The sequence below is a fragment of the Aythya ferina genome (genome assembly GCF_964211825.1).
Source record: "Aythya ferina genome assembly, chromosome: 2".
In the NCBI taxonomy this organism is placed as follows: domain Eukaryota; kingdom Metazoa; phylum Chordata; class Aves; order Anseriformes; family Anatidae; genus Aythya; species Aythya ferina.
In genome coordinates, this window is record NC_140297.1 from 14,642,597 (window position 1) to 14,658,372 (window position 15,776).

Below are 15,776 nucleotides of genomic sequence, written 5' to 3' on the forward strand. Positions count from 1 at the left end.
GACATACTTACCCTGCATACATTTGAGCCATTGATCTCTGTCTTTTGCCAGGGTTGACTTTGCTATGAAGATGGGAATTTCTAACTTAGACCACATTATAAGTTAGGACTGGGAGCACCAGAGTGTCTAGAGGCACAGATCATGCTGTCCGAAGCTGGAAAAATTAAGCTGCTTTTACAATTTCCTATATGATGTACTCACAGCTCAGTTGAGAAGACTTAAAGGTTTACCTTTTGTTCAAAACAGGGCTTGGCATTGCTTCACTGGTTTTAATGGTTATTTTTTTTTTTTTTCTTGCTTTCATTTCAGGTCAAGAAGACTAGCTGGTTTTGCTTCTCTCTTAATCAAGACTTCTGCTTTAATTTTGACGAGTGCAGACATGCTGTTAGAGATTTAAGCAATTTTGGAAGATGCGTAATGGGTTAGAGTTCAGTGCCCTGCTGTTAGCTGCTCCCTATCGCTGTAGGTGACAAGGGAGAAGATAACTAAGAAAGTAAAATGAGGCTCTTAGTGCTAGCCCCCAACTTCCTACGTTAGAGGATTCATTTTTGGGGCTTAACTTTGCAAGCTTTGCTCATGCTGGGCACTAATGCAGCTGGGTCTGCAAGGGTATCGTGAGGTAAAGTTGGAAGGCATACCGGTGTAGTGATTGCGGTGTAGCAAATGGAAGGCTGATGCTTTTACATATATATATATATTTTTTTCCCCAGTAATTGTCATCAGTGTTTGGTTTAATATCTTGGGAGTGCTCTCTGTTGCTGCTGCTGGCCAGCTATGGAAGTGATGGTGAGCCATAAATAATTATGGATGATGAAGGAGGAGAATAAGTTTTGAGGAGGGAGAGGAAGAAGGGGGAGGTTGTGGTGCACCCGGCAGCATTAGGGACCAGATGATTTTTGGTATAAATGGCATTCTGGAACTGTAAATAGGGTTTAGGGAAAAGAGAACTTAGTGGGGAGTAAGGGTAGAGTCACTGCAGAGATGAGGGCTCAAGGTAAGAAGAAGTTAGGGTTCTCCTGTTAGGAGCTGTTTTCACCACTCAGAGGGTGGGAACTGGGACGCTGGTTTCCTCTGGTTAAATGGGGCTGGCCTTGAGCTTGGGCCAAGCATGAGCTTAGTTATTGATTTGAAAAAGAGGATTACAGCAGATTTGCGAGGAAGAACTGTAACTGATGACCTTTGACCTTAGCATGGACACATACTCTCAGCATTCATTCTGTCTTTATTTTCCCCATGAAGTCTCCAACCTGCTATGGTGCTAATTATGCTTTATCATAAAAAATGGTAATACCCTGCAGTGTGGTCAGGCAGCTAAAATACAGCCGTGCTAAACCTAAGGCTACCTCAGAGTAATCTTTTTTTTTTTTTTTTTTTTTTTTTTTTTTTAATCTTTATCTTCAGAAGTTATGCAAACATTTGAAAACAAAGCAAATAATCCTTGAGATTATTACTGCTAGGAGTTTGGAGGTAAGGTGTTTTCTTTCTTGCACCCATACCTGGAGCAAAACCTTGCAGTTCCTGCTCTGGATTGGCAGGATTCAGAGCCCTGAATTCAGAGATTGGCAAATCTGTTTTATTTCACCTCACAAAAATAATAATGATTGTAATCGTATTTATACAGTGATTGTTCTCAACATTTTGGACAAATGCTAGGAGTGCCTAGAAATGAATGACTGTTCCCTTCAATCAGAGCCACAAGACAGTATTGAAGTTACACTGCTTCACAAAGACTGGCCAGTTTGGAAAAGTAATAGCTAAATATTGTTGCTAAAACTTTCCCCCAGAGATGAAAATAAGGCCTGTTTTGGTTAAAACGTCTTGAAAAGTATTTAACAGCTAAATTAACATGCTACTATGATTATTTCCACATTGCTTTTGCAGACTAACTGGAAATAAATCTTCCCTGGTGGGCCTGACCCACAGGCACTCATGTGGGTGCGTGCACACAGGTGTGTGTGAAACAGCCATCCTGTGCCTCTGGTGTCTGATCCTTGTGGATGTGATGATGGGTGCTGGTGTGAGGGTCCCCTGTCAGCCTAATTAGGACATGTAGAAGCAGGCTATGGTGTGATCTACGATCTCCACACAGGTGTGGAGGATGAAGGAAGGGGAAGCATTGCCATCTCCTTGTCCTCCAAATGGTGACAAGGTTGTTGTAGTCTTGGGAGTAGTTCTGTAGGGTACAGTGGAAACTCCCAAAGCATTCAATCCCCTTCTTTCTTATTAGCAACAAGCACAGAGGTTGGGCCACCTGGCAGAGCAAGGCAGGTGCTTTCCATATTGGTCTCTAGAGATGATGCATTGGTTTGTGCCCTCCTAGAACACATTTATCCTCGTTACTGAACACACAGTGCTGTGCAAGTGCTTTATCTATTCACATCATTTTCATAGTTGTCTATTGTCTACTCGCGCTTCTGTTTTTAGGAAAAAATATCTTTTCTGCTTGACTAATTAACAAAACTCTAAATCCTATCAGGAACATAAGATACCATATCGCTGACCTAAAAAGTGATATCTTTCCTGTGATTTACGTAACTTGTGCATTCCGTCTACATGGTTCGGCAAAGCTGTTGGTATTGCAGAGCCCTACCCACCACACTTTGACTTTGAAGCTTCCAGAGGAATAGTAGTCTTCAGGAGAGAGGACTTTTCGTATTATCTACTAACTTTGTAGCTTACAGGGTGTTGGAAATGTAAGGCTCTGTTTGCAGTAATGTTTTTACAACTCTCTCTGCATATTAATCGTAGTTTAGAGCTCATATACTACAAGATTAATTGACTCTGCCCACCGGGGAGCATGTATCAGATTTAGTTGTTTCCATCTTTCACGGTGTTTGATATTAATAGCCCCCAAATGAAAGTCTTATTTCCAGTACATTTCTGAAATAAATTAGGCTCTTCGTCTCACGCTGGTTGTCAGTAGAGTAGACAGCTGTATTTGTGCCCTCCTAAATCTCCCCTTGAAGCATTTTGTCAGATATTTTTTTTTTGTTGTTTAACATTTAATTGACATAGGTCAATCGTACACGTCAGTCTGCACCATCTATTTCTGTATATGAAGACATACACATGTGGCTGTTTATTCCCGTAAAATACATTATTCCAGTCTAAATCTAGCGCTGAGTTTGAAGGGCTGTCATTGTGGCTGAAAAACCAATGAAAGCCTAAATCCGAGCAGTGCTGTAATGATGGATGGATGTAAGGGAGACGCTCTCAGGAGAACTAGAAAACGCTTCTCTCTAATCAAATTCACTCACAGATCAATTGTCAAGCAAAAAGCCAGAGGCTCTGCATTGCTTTCACCCTCAGTGCCCAAATAACGATGTCTCTGCATAGCAGATCGTGCACCATTATAGTCAGTACGTTTCATTAAGCGTTTGTGAACTCTGGACTCGATTGCTGTGATTCATATCCATGATCTGAAGCTAGTACTAATAATTATAAATTGTATTTGATGAGCTGTTTTGTTGCATTTTGTTGTTGTTGTTGTTATGTTTACTGTGCAGATTTGTGCCGTCATCTCTGCATTACAGCAAAATACTCTGAAAAGGGCAATTTTCTCTCACCTCCCTTGCGGATTTAGCACACTTGGAGGCTGTGGCAGTGCTGGGATACAGGTCTAGGATTTTTAGGATTTTCCTGTGGAGGAATAAATCCCACAGAAAAGTTACTTTGCAGTTTAAACAGGGTGGTGCTACTGAGTGCTCGCAACATGGATGTGAAGGAGTTTATAGACCCACTCAATACATTCTCCTCAAATATTTTTATTTTTTTTACCCCCCAGGCAAACACGGTCACACAGCACAAAGGAAGAGTAGCGGTGGTAAAGAAAAACACAGGAGCGAAGCGCGTTGATCTGTCACAGACGCGAGGCTTCCCCCCGCCTTCGCTCAGGCCTCGGCGCCCCGAGGGCGGCAGCAGCGGCCGGGAGCCGGCCCCTGCCCTTTGGCAGCGGCACCTCCTAGCGGCCGCCTGGCCCCGGAGCCGCTGCCCCCTGGCCCCAGCAGCTCCTCTGGGGCCGCCTTCGGCAGTACCCGGGGGAAGGAGGCGGCAGGAGCCGCCCAGAGCTCGGCCAGGGCCCGCCGCAGGGACCGGGAGGCCCCGGGTGGCAGCAGGCTGCGGCCTGAAGGGAGGCAGGGGCCGTGCCCCCGCTCCCCATCCCGCACCCGGGTCCCTGCCAGCCCCAGCCGTGCCGTGGGTGTTTGTTGTCTAGAGTACATCTTTTTTACTGGTGTATTTAAAAAATCGTTATGTGCAAGGACGTTTATTTCACAAAAGCAAGAGGTTCCTATGTAGAAAGGTTGGAATTAGATGACCCTTAAGGTCCCTTCCAGCCCAAGCCATTTTGTGATCCTGTGATCTGAAAGTTTATGCAAACTTCATTGTGGCTAACAAAGTAAGGTCACGGTTTTAACAGCACACTTTTGCTGTTTACAGCAAGAACCAGTAGCTCCTCGATGCTTTTTTGTACTCCTATAGTAATGCAACACAACTCAGTATGTGCTAGTGTCCCATTAGGTTACTGACCATACTATTTCAATGTACTGGGCTTTTGGAGACATTTAATTTCAAAAGTCACCTAATAATTGGCTCATATTCCTTTGGCTCTCAGACTTTTATACTGAGGACTGAAGCTGATGGCGTAATGTGATAAATTTTTAAGTAAATCACTGTTATTGCTGAAAGTAGGCATGTAGGATGCATGCAAAAGCTAACATTGCTTTTCACTTCATAAACACCCTTTCCAACATTTCATTGTCTCAGGAAGAATGATACTGGCCAGATGTTCTTGTTATCTTGAATGGATCATTGCTAAGTTAAAGACCATTTAGTGACACTGGAAAAGTATTGGTGAATGTAAAAATGGAACAAGATGCTTCAGTTATTAGACTTGCATGTTTTTCTCGTTTTCATAGCTGGTTCATATCTGCAATCAGTTATGCAATTCTTCGTTGAAGATACCGTATGTATACCTACATGTTTCAAAAAAAAGAATCCCTGACCAAAGCCTCTTCTTAATGTATATGTAACCTTCCCAGCTGTAGCTCTCTTTCCCTTGGTTGTACAAAATACTAATAAATTTACTTTAGCGTGGTACCTAGTCCAAAGAGCAATTTTATGGGTTAAAGGAAGAAAAAGCCCTGTTTTCTTCACTGCATGGGGCACAGGGCAAGGTAAACATGCTCCAAAACTGCTAGGTAGGGAGTGACTGCAGGGGGAGTGCCAGCAGAAAAGGAGGAGGTGACGGTCCCTGCAGCTCAGGGCCAGGTAACCTGAAAGTTGTAGGTATCAAACTTCCTGATGCATGCTGGAGTACTGACATTAATGCAGGCTTTTTTTTTTTTTTTTTTTTTTTTTTTTTTTAATACAGGCAGTATTTTGCAGGCTTGTACCCTTGCAGAGACAGTGAACATCCTTATGTTATGTTATGTTATGTTATGTTATGTTCACATCTCCAAAAACCATGGCTCTCTGCCCCTGGTGCAATGTCAGCATGCCTAAGAGAAAGCAGTTGTCTTTAAGCTGCTTCCCCCCCCACCGTGTTCGTGCAGTGCATTACACAGGTCTGTGTGTCTGAAGTTCCAGCGGGTCTGTGATGGGGACGAGATGCCGTGCAAAGCCAGGTGTTTGCTCTCCTTCCCGGGCTGTGGGGCTGTGCGACGTGACTGGAGCCCAGCGTCCGTGGCTTTTCCTTGGCACCTGACAGCTTGTTTTGACGGTTCCCTCCTGCAGTACAGAGCTAGACAGGGAAATGAATGAACTCGTTGGCAAATTTTCAGATGCATTAGTTTTTATTAACCATTATTTTCCTTTCAGCCTGTGTTAACACGCCCAAGTGCCATATGCTGCTGAACAGACAAGTCCAGTCCACGCCCGAGCCGGGTTATTGTGTTAGTTTTGATCCGTGTGTAGTCTCTTGCCACAAAAGCTTTATCTGTTCTCAGAATACTCAAACAGTGAAGATAGCCACACACGTTGTGATGTACTCTTAAACTCCAGATGATTTTAAGCAGAGGCTAGAAATGCATGTTTACTTTCCCTTTCTCTTCATTTACAAATGAGAAGTTGTATTGAAACTTAGGGAGCTGCTCCTGCAGCTCCACTCTTCTTTGTGCAGCGTCTCTTCCTTTGAGATTTGCACTACAATATTTGGGCACAATTGTTTCATTGAGTGTTTTTGAAAAATCCTCTGAGGATCTGTGTAATGGAAAGGGTCTTAAAAAGCTATAAATGATATCCATATTTAAATCACTTCGCTTTTAGAAAGGTGGTCTCAGAGGGGCTCAGGGAGCCGTGGTGAGCTCAACGTGACAATGACAACCCACTTCCTGAGGTACTTCTCCATGCTAAGAAATACTCTTGCCATTTCGGCCTTAACAGATCAGAGAATGTAGGTGTGTGTGGTGAAAATCTGGTTTACCTGACTTCCAGATGTGCAACAAACAGTCGTGGCGAGTGCAACTGGTGTGCATCCACGTGAAGGCTGAGGTTGGATGATGGATGCCGGGGCCGTACGGCCACAGGTGGGGCGTGAAGGCAGGAGTTGGGGAGCGCTCGCTGCCCTGCTCCAGCACTGCTCTCTGCTGGAGGCCTCGTGGGCAGGCGTCAAACAAAATTCAACATCTTACTGCCCAACCCTGGCTACATGATCGTAGTCACGCAGATTCAATATCCGTGGTACTTTAGGACCTGCCTGGTGCAGCAGGTGAGGTGGAATCACAGCAGCAGGCATCATCTGGTGGCATGTAGATGTGGAAACACTGCACATTGTAAGGCGGACGGGACATTTTAGGAGGCTGGCTTTCTGTTAAATAAATGGCTTCTTCTGATGAAGTTTATGGTGTTCTCTTCTTGTACAATATGGAAAAAAAATTCCAAAGGACAAGCTTCTTTATTTTAACTTTTGATGTTAAACACTTTTACACATTTTTTTTTTGAGTACATTTGCAAAACCCAAGACATATTTAGAAATAAAGGGGTAAGAAATCTTTCTGTGCCATTAGTAAGAACACATTGTAGTTTCCATTCCTGTTTCTAGGTATTGTTTTCCACATATGGTCCTTGTTTCCATTATGTGGGAACATGAAATTGTTAGCTGCAGAATACTGAATGATGCTACTTAAATGAATGGTTTTCTCAGTTTTTCCTTTGTGCTTTTTACAAGTCATGTCATATGGAATAAACAGAATATGAGTGACTGCATTCATACGGGCTTTGCTAAGCTGTTTTTGCTTCCACTCTCAGTGTTAGTGTTCACTTAGCAAATATTTATCTTCCATTATAGAAGACTTTGGAGCAGAAAATGTGGTGCTCATGTGTTTAAATTATAAGTACCTTTATAATAGTCGTCAAGTAGAATAGTTAAATGGGTGTACACAGGAAATGGGAGATCTGACTTGCTTAGACTTGAGCTGAGTGATGCAATATTTAAATGAAGATGTTATAAATCAGGTTTAGCATTACTTCTGTCCTCGTATTCAATGAAGTGAACTTGCTAGTTCTTCTGCATGCACTAGTGACAAAGACTTATATATAGCTTTTATGAAAGAATTGTGCATTGCTAATTTACATGTTGGTAGAGCAGTGTAGCTAATGAGTTTTCTATCAGTGTGTTTTGATACCCCTAAATGCATTGCAGGTATGGACAGAGTAAGTACCCTTTGGAGCAATAACAAGCAAGAGGGAGAGAGATCATAAACATGGCTTTCTTTTGTTGAACAAAATGTGCAAATCTAATTGTAATTTACAAATTGAATTTTTGAAGCTACAGGAAAATATCCGAGCCTGGGATGTTGCTGTCTTAAACCAGAACAATTCTGAAGCAGGTTTCTTGAAAATACTAATTTAAAAAATATATTATTTTAAATTTTGTTTAGTATTTTTTTCATCTTTGCAGAAATTGACTTCTCCACCCTCTAGACCTGAAGTCCTTTGCACTTTTTATATTTTGCAATGAGCAGACCTTTCCTTAGCCCTGTAAGCACACCTTTCCATCCGCTGCGAGCAGGCAGCATTTCCAGGGGTTGCTGCTGGAGCAAGTCCTTCGTTTGTGAGCCCTCACCTGTGGGCTCTGCACTGCCACCAGGAGATGGCAACCCTGAAGGTCTCTGAGGTGTCCTGAAGGAAGGATTGGACCAGTTTACCCCACAGATGAAGTTGTGTAAACTGCAGTAAACTCTGTTAATTGCTGATTTCCACATTATGAATCACTAACTGTTCTAAGCCAAAACAGTATTTCTTTTTGACTGCTTCAGAAAATGTTTGAAGACTGTGCCACTGCTATTGCATAGGAAATTATGAGTGGCTGTGTGCTGGCTGCAAGGAGAATTGCAGCTGAGAAACGCAACTGGACTGAGCTGTGAATTTGGGTACCCTTGTAAAGCCAGTGCACTTGAATTCGTCAGAGCTAAGCTTGGTTCAGTTTCTTTTGCATTTAGCAAATAGAGCATATGAGCTTATGCAGCATGTGTTCTTATACAATGTGTGCTGGGATTTAATTTGAACATTTATGCAGTTTAAATGTTTCCATCTTGTTTGTTTAGTTATTGCATGGCATTAATTGTTACAGTTTGGGGCCATCTATTGCTACGTACCTTGTAAGTACAGTAAAATGATGAGCTTTTTGGGGGGTTAAAGGCTGTGTGATATAACTAATCTCTACCAAATGTGACTTCCCACTAGACCTCTCTTCCTTCCCAAGCCTCCCCCACCAAATCTGTGATTTATGGGAAAATGTTAATAGAGCAAAAGGGCCTCAAGAGCAGGGCTGCTCTGTGAAGTTTGGAAAAGGCTTTAATGAAAAGTTTCATTGTTATTTCATATTTACTTACCAAATCCTGCCAGAGTGAGCTCTTGCCAAACTAGTTTTCTCTATTTCTTGTCTGGTCTTGCTAACTTCTTGTTTTGTATCAAGGCCTCGTTGAACAGGAAGAGCGACCAGAATAGCTCAGCTTATGGCACAACAAATAGGTACTGCAGGAAAAAAGAAGGCTATCTGAAATGGCTTATGCAACGCCGAGAGACTTTTAAAGGAACTAATTAGCAAAGTGATGCAGCATACAGCAAAGCTATTTTTAATGCAGGTTGAACATGCCGAAATAGCACAACCGTGCATCAGAAGTGGGCGTTTCTGTTATTGATTCCTGATTCTGTAATCTCACACGTTTCCTTGTATTTGCCTTGGAGGTGGGAAATAGTTGTGGTAGGAAGGCAAAAAAAAAAAAAAAAAAAGCCTTCAGGAATAGTGAAGTCTTGCTTTGGGTACAGTTTGTTGTGATGGATGTAGTCCAGTCACTGAGGCAGCATTGCAGTTCTCTGTTTCTCATGTTTCACTTTTCACCAAGAAGGTTAAGTGATGCACACACAAATTGTAATGTGTACTAAACACGAGGGATCGGACTCTCTCCTAAACCCCAAATTAGTTTCTCCATTTCTATTTCTGCGGTGAAGCCCAGCTGATGGTTCAGTTCTAACTTCAGTTTTGAGCTGGAGTAATCAGCAGTGGAAACAAGAATCAAGTCCTTGAGGCTTCCTAGCTTGTCAGTTCTCTTGTGTCATCAAAGCCTGGGTCTTCATAACTGTGTTTCAGTGTCTGCTTTAGGTACCAGAGACAGAGGAGTATTTCATAATGGGATAGACGATGAAGAAAGGTGTCTTCCCTTTTAGCTTGGGAGCAGAATTTGCAAAGGCACGTCTTTGGTGGACTTTGCTTTAGAACTCATTCGTTAAAGGTCTTTGAAGTTCCTTGGCATCTTGAAGTTCCTCTGCATGCATGATAATGTGAAGAATGTAGTGCTGCTTTAAATCATTTCTGAAATTTTACTTTGCAGAAATGGATGCTGAGTTATTTCCTATAATGCGCTGCAATGCTAATTGCAGTGTGGGGAACAGCCATACATTAGGAAAATCAGCTAGTTTGGTGATAAATACTTGCTTAGCAGAAATTTAAGGTAATGATCTTAATAGTTACAGAAATTAGAGCAAAACATCACTAATTTAATTTCTGAAATGAATAGCCTAATGGCTGTAAAATGTAATTCTGAAATCTGAGCATCTGATGGTGATAATTTACAGCAGTACTTAAGCTGGATATACTTAGAAATGAAGCAACTTTCATGGTTATCAAATTTCTTCAAAATCATTGACCGACGCTACATATCACATGCAAAGTTGGCTTTCAAACTTTGGAAATCGTTTTCTAGTATATTACAAACAAAATTAATGTCACTTGACGTTCTTCCCTGAAGCATGTTGTCCAAAACTTCATGTCCTCTCGAGATTTAAAAATACAGATGGATTTAGAGGAATTCTGCTTGTCCAATTTTTTGTCCTGTTCAGTCCTTTAAGAAATCAAAGGATTTTCGAGGTTGTTGCTGTTGTTCTTGTTGTTATTATTATTCCTTCTAGACACTGGTACCAGAAAGGATGTTGATGCTAGTTCCTGTCTTTCTAGGAGGTCAGGCACACTTTGCAAGATGGTGCAAGTTGGAAGGTCCTCAAATTCGTCACTTTTTGCAGTCGTGTCTGTTCTGTGAAAGGCAGCAAAGCTCTGTTACTATTCCACCTGTAACAACAGCCCAGGGCATTGGCTTTGTAAAGGGGGAATATTTGAGGAGCAAGAAAACATAATGCATCATGTTCAGGTGGTGTGTTTGTAGTGCAACTTTCCCCTGTTGGAAAACAACCCCTTGAAGAACAGCAGGTTGAGTACTAGGCTGCAGTCAGGAGATACAGCAATATGCAGCAGGCACTTTGTGGGTGCAATGTTGCTCTGTCAGTTCTGGTGTCCTTCTGTATTAGAAGTAATAGTGAAGACTATAAAGGCAGTTTTCCCAGTTACTGGTAGACATATGTATCTGTACACTCATGCGCGCATATATATGCGTCTGTGTGTGTATGTGTCTTTCCTGAATTAAAATATGGAGTGTTCTTTTCTAAGATTCAGATATCCCACCTACCAACTCTACCAAAACACAGGTAGAAAGCTCTTTGACACCACTGCAATATACTGATTTCTACCTGTAAGATAAGCTGTTAAACATTTACGGCTGTCAGATAAAAAAACATGCAAACTGAGCAGACATCGCTGCTTTCTTGTACAGCTTTGTGCCTGTTGACCACTGTCTGGGATAGTTCGAGGAGGATGTATTTTGCTTTTATATATAATATATATATGTATATACATTTGGTAACATCGGGAACCTTTTTCTTCTGTCGGTGATGACACTGAACCATGCTTGTCTGATGGAAGTGTCCGTACGTATGTACATGACTGATTAAGAAAAACACCTTTGGCTTTATATTCCAATTTACATTTCTTTACATGAATATGACCTAAATGGCTGTTTTTAATGTTGAACATTCGTAGGATTGCAATGTTATCTATATGTGTGAATAACTTTTTTCCTATTTTAAAAGTATGTATATATATATATACATGATGTTTTTCTTCTTTCTTTCTGCCTTTTATGCAGGATCCAAACTACTGGATACAAGTACATCGACTGGAGCATGGGGATGGTGGGATCCTAGATCTGGATGACATTCTTTGTGATGTAGCCGATGACAAAGACCGTGTAAGTATAAACAGCTACAAAAGAAGCCCAGCACGCACTGTATGTGGTTAGGACAGTATTCTGTGCTTCCAGCACATGTCTGGAGGTGGAGTCAAACAGTCCAAAGGTTTTAGTTTTTTGATACAGCTTGCTTGACGGGTGTAGGAGTTTGTTACTATTATGATTTTCAAAAAAGCTCAGGAATTAGTTTATTTAAATCATGTGCCTTTTTTTTTTTTTCTAAATTCAAGTAATAAAATGAGCTGCAGTACTAAAAATAAAAATCTCAAAGGTGAACAATAATGCAAAAAAAAAACAACTGAATAAGTAAGTTAAGATTTTAGCTTCATGTTACCAGTTGAATATATGAAAAACACATGCTATTTTTAAACTGTGGAGGGTTGATTGTTTGTTCTTGTAAATCTGTTTGGGTAGAATTGCTGGATACACAGAACTTCAGAAAATAACTATACACTGTTTGTTGGGCATTCTGTGTGCTTTTTAAGTACGGATGTAGATCACCATCATCTAGGAGGTTTTTCATTATTGGTTGGTTGATTGCGCATATAGATACACGTGTCTTTAAATTACATGTTCAGGGTAAGGTAAGAAACACTGTGGCAAACAGTAAGGGGTTACGTAAATATGCCACTCTGCAACTTTGCACATGTTTGCTGAAGGTCTTAAGAGTGCCTGAGCTTGATGCAGACTTCAGTCTGGAAATGTGCTTTAGGACCCTGCTCCCTTCATGGACAGGATCCGTAATTGCCTCTGTTGGAAGCAACAGGCACTCTGAATACTCCTTGAAAAGAGGCCAAATGATGACTCTTCAGTTAATTTTTCAGAAATAAATACTTTGCCTGCAGTCATTTCTTGTGACAAAACTTAATTGTCTTGGTTATTTCAACCAGGACTTTATAAATAAAAATAATGAGAGGAGTCTTGGGACATGAAGACTCCTCGCTGTCTGAAATATTGGGATTACTCAAGCTGTATAGAGTAACAGAGCTGAGTTTTCAGGAATTTCTTCAATAAAAATAGTGCCCATCTAAGATTTCATGAAAAGCTAATTAAAACCTCCAGCTATTTATCTCATATTCAAGGCCTGAAGTTGTACGATTAGTTTAGCTTTTGCTTACGGGCTTCAAGGAGACTGGTGGAAGCTGTCACTAACTACATACATATATATATATACACACACACACATGCACACACATATTTATAAGTATGACTTATGACTTATTTGAATCATGCACTTCTTAGCTCCTCACGTGCTCCTCCCTTCAAAAGGAGAAGTTTAAATTCTGGTGACTTCAAGACCTCATTTGTTGGCTCTTACCTTAGCTTGCCGCCTTCAAGTGGGGTAATTCCTCCCAGTGAAACTCTGTGGGTGTTTACGTGTGCATGACTAATAGCTGAAAAACTCTTGACTGCAACTGAAACAAGCAGTGTCATTATTGCAATATTGTTTTTGTGTACAGATGGACAAGATACCTAATAGCTAGTAGTATTTATTTCCGTGTTTGCCAAGCTCATTTCCTCTGATTTTGTGAATCTGGCATATCTCTACTGGTAGCATTTGTAAGTTAAATTTCTTTGCTTTTTTTTTTTTCTTTTCAAGACCTTGTAAGATTGAGTAGGAAGGTGCAATATAAACATACACCATGCTATATTGGTTTATATTCTTGAATTAATCATTCTCAGTTGACCTTCACATTTGATTCTCTTCAAGCATCTCAATCATTAGTCATTGTTTTTCAGTTTCCTATCTTGCATTTTGCAGCTGACCTTCCTGGTTCCCTGTAGGTTTGGATTGTTAGCATTGCATTTTGCGCTTCCTCCATATCGAGCGTATCTGCTAGTTCTGTGTTAGCAGAACCTGATATTCATGTAGGTCTCATTTCTGCAAGGTTCTGAGTATAACTTCAACTAGTAGTATCTTATATATATACACATACTTCAGTTCATCTTGTTTATAAAACAGATTATGCCTAAACATTTAAATTATCTGCTTGTTTAGTTATGGTCAAAGTTAAACATAAGCTTATACCTTTTTTTTTTAACGGGGACAAAAATATCCCAAATATTGCAAAACTGAAAACTTAATGCCATAGTTTTCATTTCATTTTCAGAAGGAAGATATTTACATTCTTGGTGACAGAGATGGTTGTGTTGTTTCCTACCTGTCATGTGTACTTCTGAAAATCAATTTGCTATTACCATGATTCTTTAGATGTAAGCATTGTTCCCACAGTGAAAAATATTACAATTTGTGCTTTTTATATTGCTTCTATGCCGCAGTTGTTTGTGCAATGTCATACAAGCACAGTGAATGTGAAGCAGCTAAGGAGCAGCCTGTCCTCTAGCTAAACTTTTCACTCTTTATAGTCAGCTGTATTAGTAAAACAGAACTCTAAGAAATGCGAGGAATATATTTACCCGTATTCCACTGTCTCCATGGAGAAAGTGTTCTATCCTATAACAAATACAAAGATCCTTAGAGACAGCAGCTGTTCTGAATGGAATAAGAGAAGTATCTTTGTGACAGTGTCCTTCCCATTAACGTGCAGCCTGATAGGGCGACTTTATTTAGCTTTTTCTGTCCCTGTAATTTGGAATTCTTTTGTCACTTGGTAAAACAGAACAGAAGAGTAAGGGTTAACCAGTTGCTCTTTGGAATAATTTGCAAAGTTTGGTGTTGTTTACCTCTTAAAAAAAAAAAAGAAAGAAAAAAGAGAAGAACACAAACTACATGGAAAAATTTGAGTTTGCTAAGCTGTTTGTTCCTTTCTGAAACAGCTTTCCTTAAGCCTTTTAACATAGTTCATTGACAAAGTGCATAATGCCTTCTAAATTAGCTGGCAAGCAACTCCGACATTCGTACTGCACAATGTCACTACACATAAAGTTGGCGATGAAAACTTGGTTAATGCAGTTATTTGCAGTAACGCTATTAAAGCAATTAAAGGAAAAGTTAATAAATGCTCACATGAATAGTGTTTTCATAGAAATCTTTTTTTTTTTTTTATGCTTGAAATTAAAAAAAATGACTGGGTTTTGTTATGGAAGATAGTTTCCAATGGAAATGCATCAGTATTCTCCCTCCCTCTCACCCTTCATGAATACAAGTGGGTAGTCTTTTTTTTTTTTTTTTTTTTTTTTTTTTTTTTTTCTCTCGTTACTGTTTGAGGAAGCGCCTTGAAATGCTTGGGCAGATGAATGATGAATGTCCAAGATCTCTGTACCAATACAAAAGGAGAAACAATTCCCTTCAATTTGCTTTTAGTGAATGCATAACCTATTTCAATTATTTTAAAAATACACGGCTCTTGTTGTCCATGTAGTAATTAGAACAATATGTTTAAGTTAGGTTGATAAGCTTTTATTTGGATTTCTGTTACTTGTAGAAGCAGCCTTTCATTTGAAGGTTTTAAAAAAACATATGTTAACTTGTCAGGTTTCCAGCTGGATGATAACATAATGGATGACTTCAGTTCAGTTCTTACTAGGTAGCCATTCTTAGCAGCAAAAAAAAGTCCCCACCAACTAAACAAAACCCAACAACTATCCTTAGTGATGTTTTTTCCTGGCAGATCAAAGCACGTGGACACTTCAGTGATCCTCATACTTCGTGTATTACATGGAAGTACTTATTCAGGGGTCCCATAGGCTCGTGTTTGTCTATGGAAAAAAATATTTAAGACATTGTTGTGTCATCTCCTATTTTAAAAGTGTGTGTATGAACATGACTTACTCCCAGTTGAATTCTCACTGAAAATGTCACTTGTATTTTGGACAATTAAAAAAAAAAACAACAACGTGTAATTATATGTAATTCTTTCCTTCATAGTAATGCTCAGGCTGTTACTCAGTGAAAAGCTTTACAGACCACAATGTCTGTTCTTGGTGTAGCTACAACATTTCTGAGAAATTAGAGGCTTTGCTTCCCAAGAAAGCAATGAGGAGCTGCCATTAAGAGTCACTGGTTTTGGTAAGCAGCTGGACAAATAGAGCTCGTTTGAAACATTGCAGGGTATGAAGCTAAGGATAATTATTAATAAACTCATTTACCCTAATGTATTAGTTTTTTTTTTTAGCTCGTGATTAGCAACCCTTAGCTGTAAAGGCACTTGCATCTTATGATTTCACTCATCAATGTCCTAATAAATTCAACACTCTACTTCTCAGAATAACCACCATTAATTTGCTGTATTTTGGTGT

At 40.1% G+C, this 15,776-nt stretch overlaps 1 protein-coding gene across 11 annotated transcripts in view; it reads left to right on the forward strand.

Moving 5' to 3' along the window:
• Positions 1-15,776, forward strand: part of PARD3 (par-3 family cell polarity regulator) — a 445,907-nt gene that overhangs the window by 36,365 nt on the left and 393,766 nt on the right. For all 11 annotated transcript variants that reach the window (XM_084507958.1, XM_084507950.1, XM_084507957.1 and 8 more), the window contains exon 2: positions 11,475-11,576. In XM_084507958.1, coding sequence (XP_084364084.1) covers positions 11,475-11,576 — 102 coding nt within the window. The remainder of the gene's footprint in view (positions 1-11,474; positions 11,577-15,776) is intronic.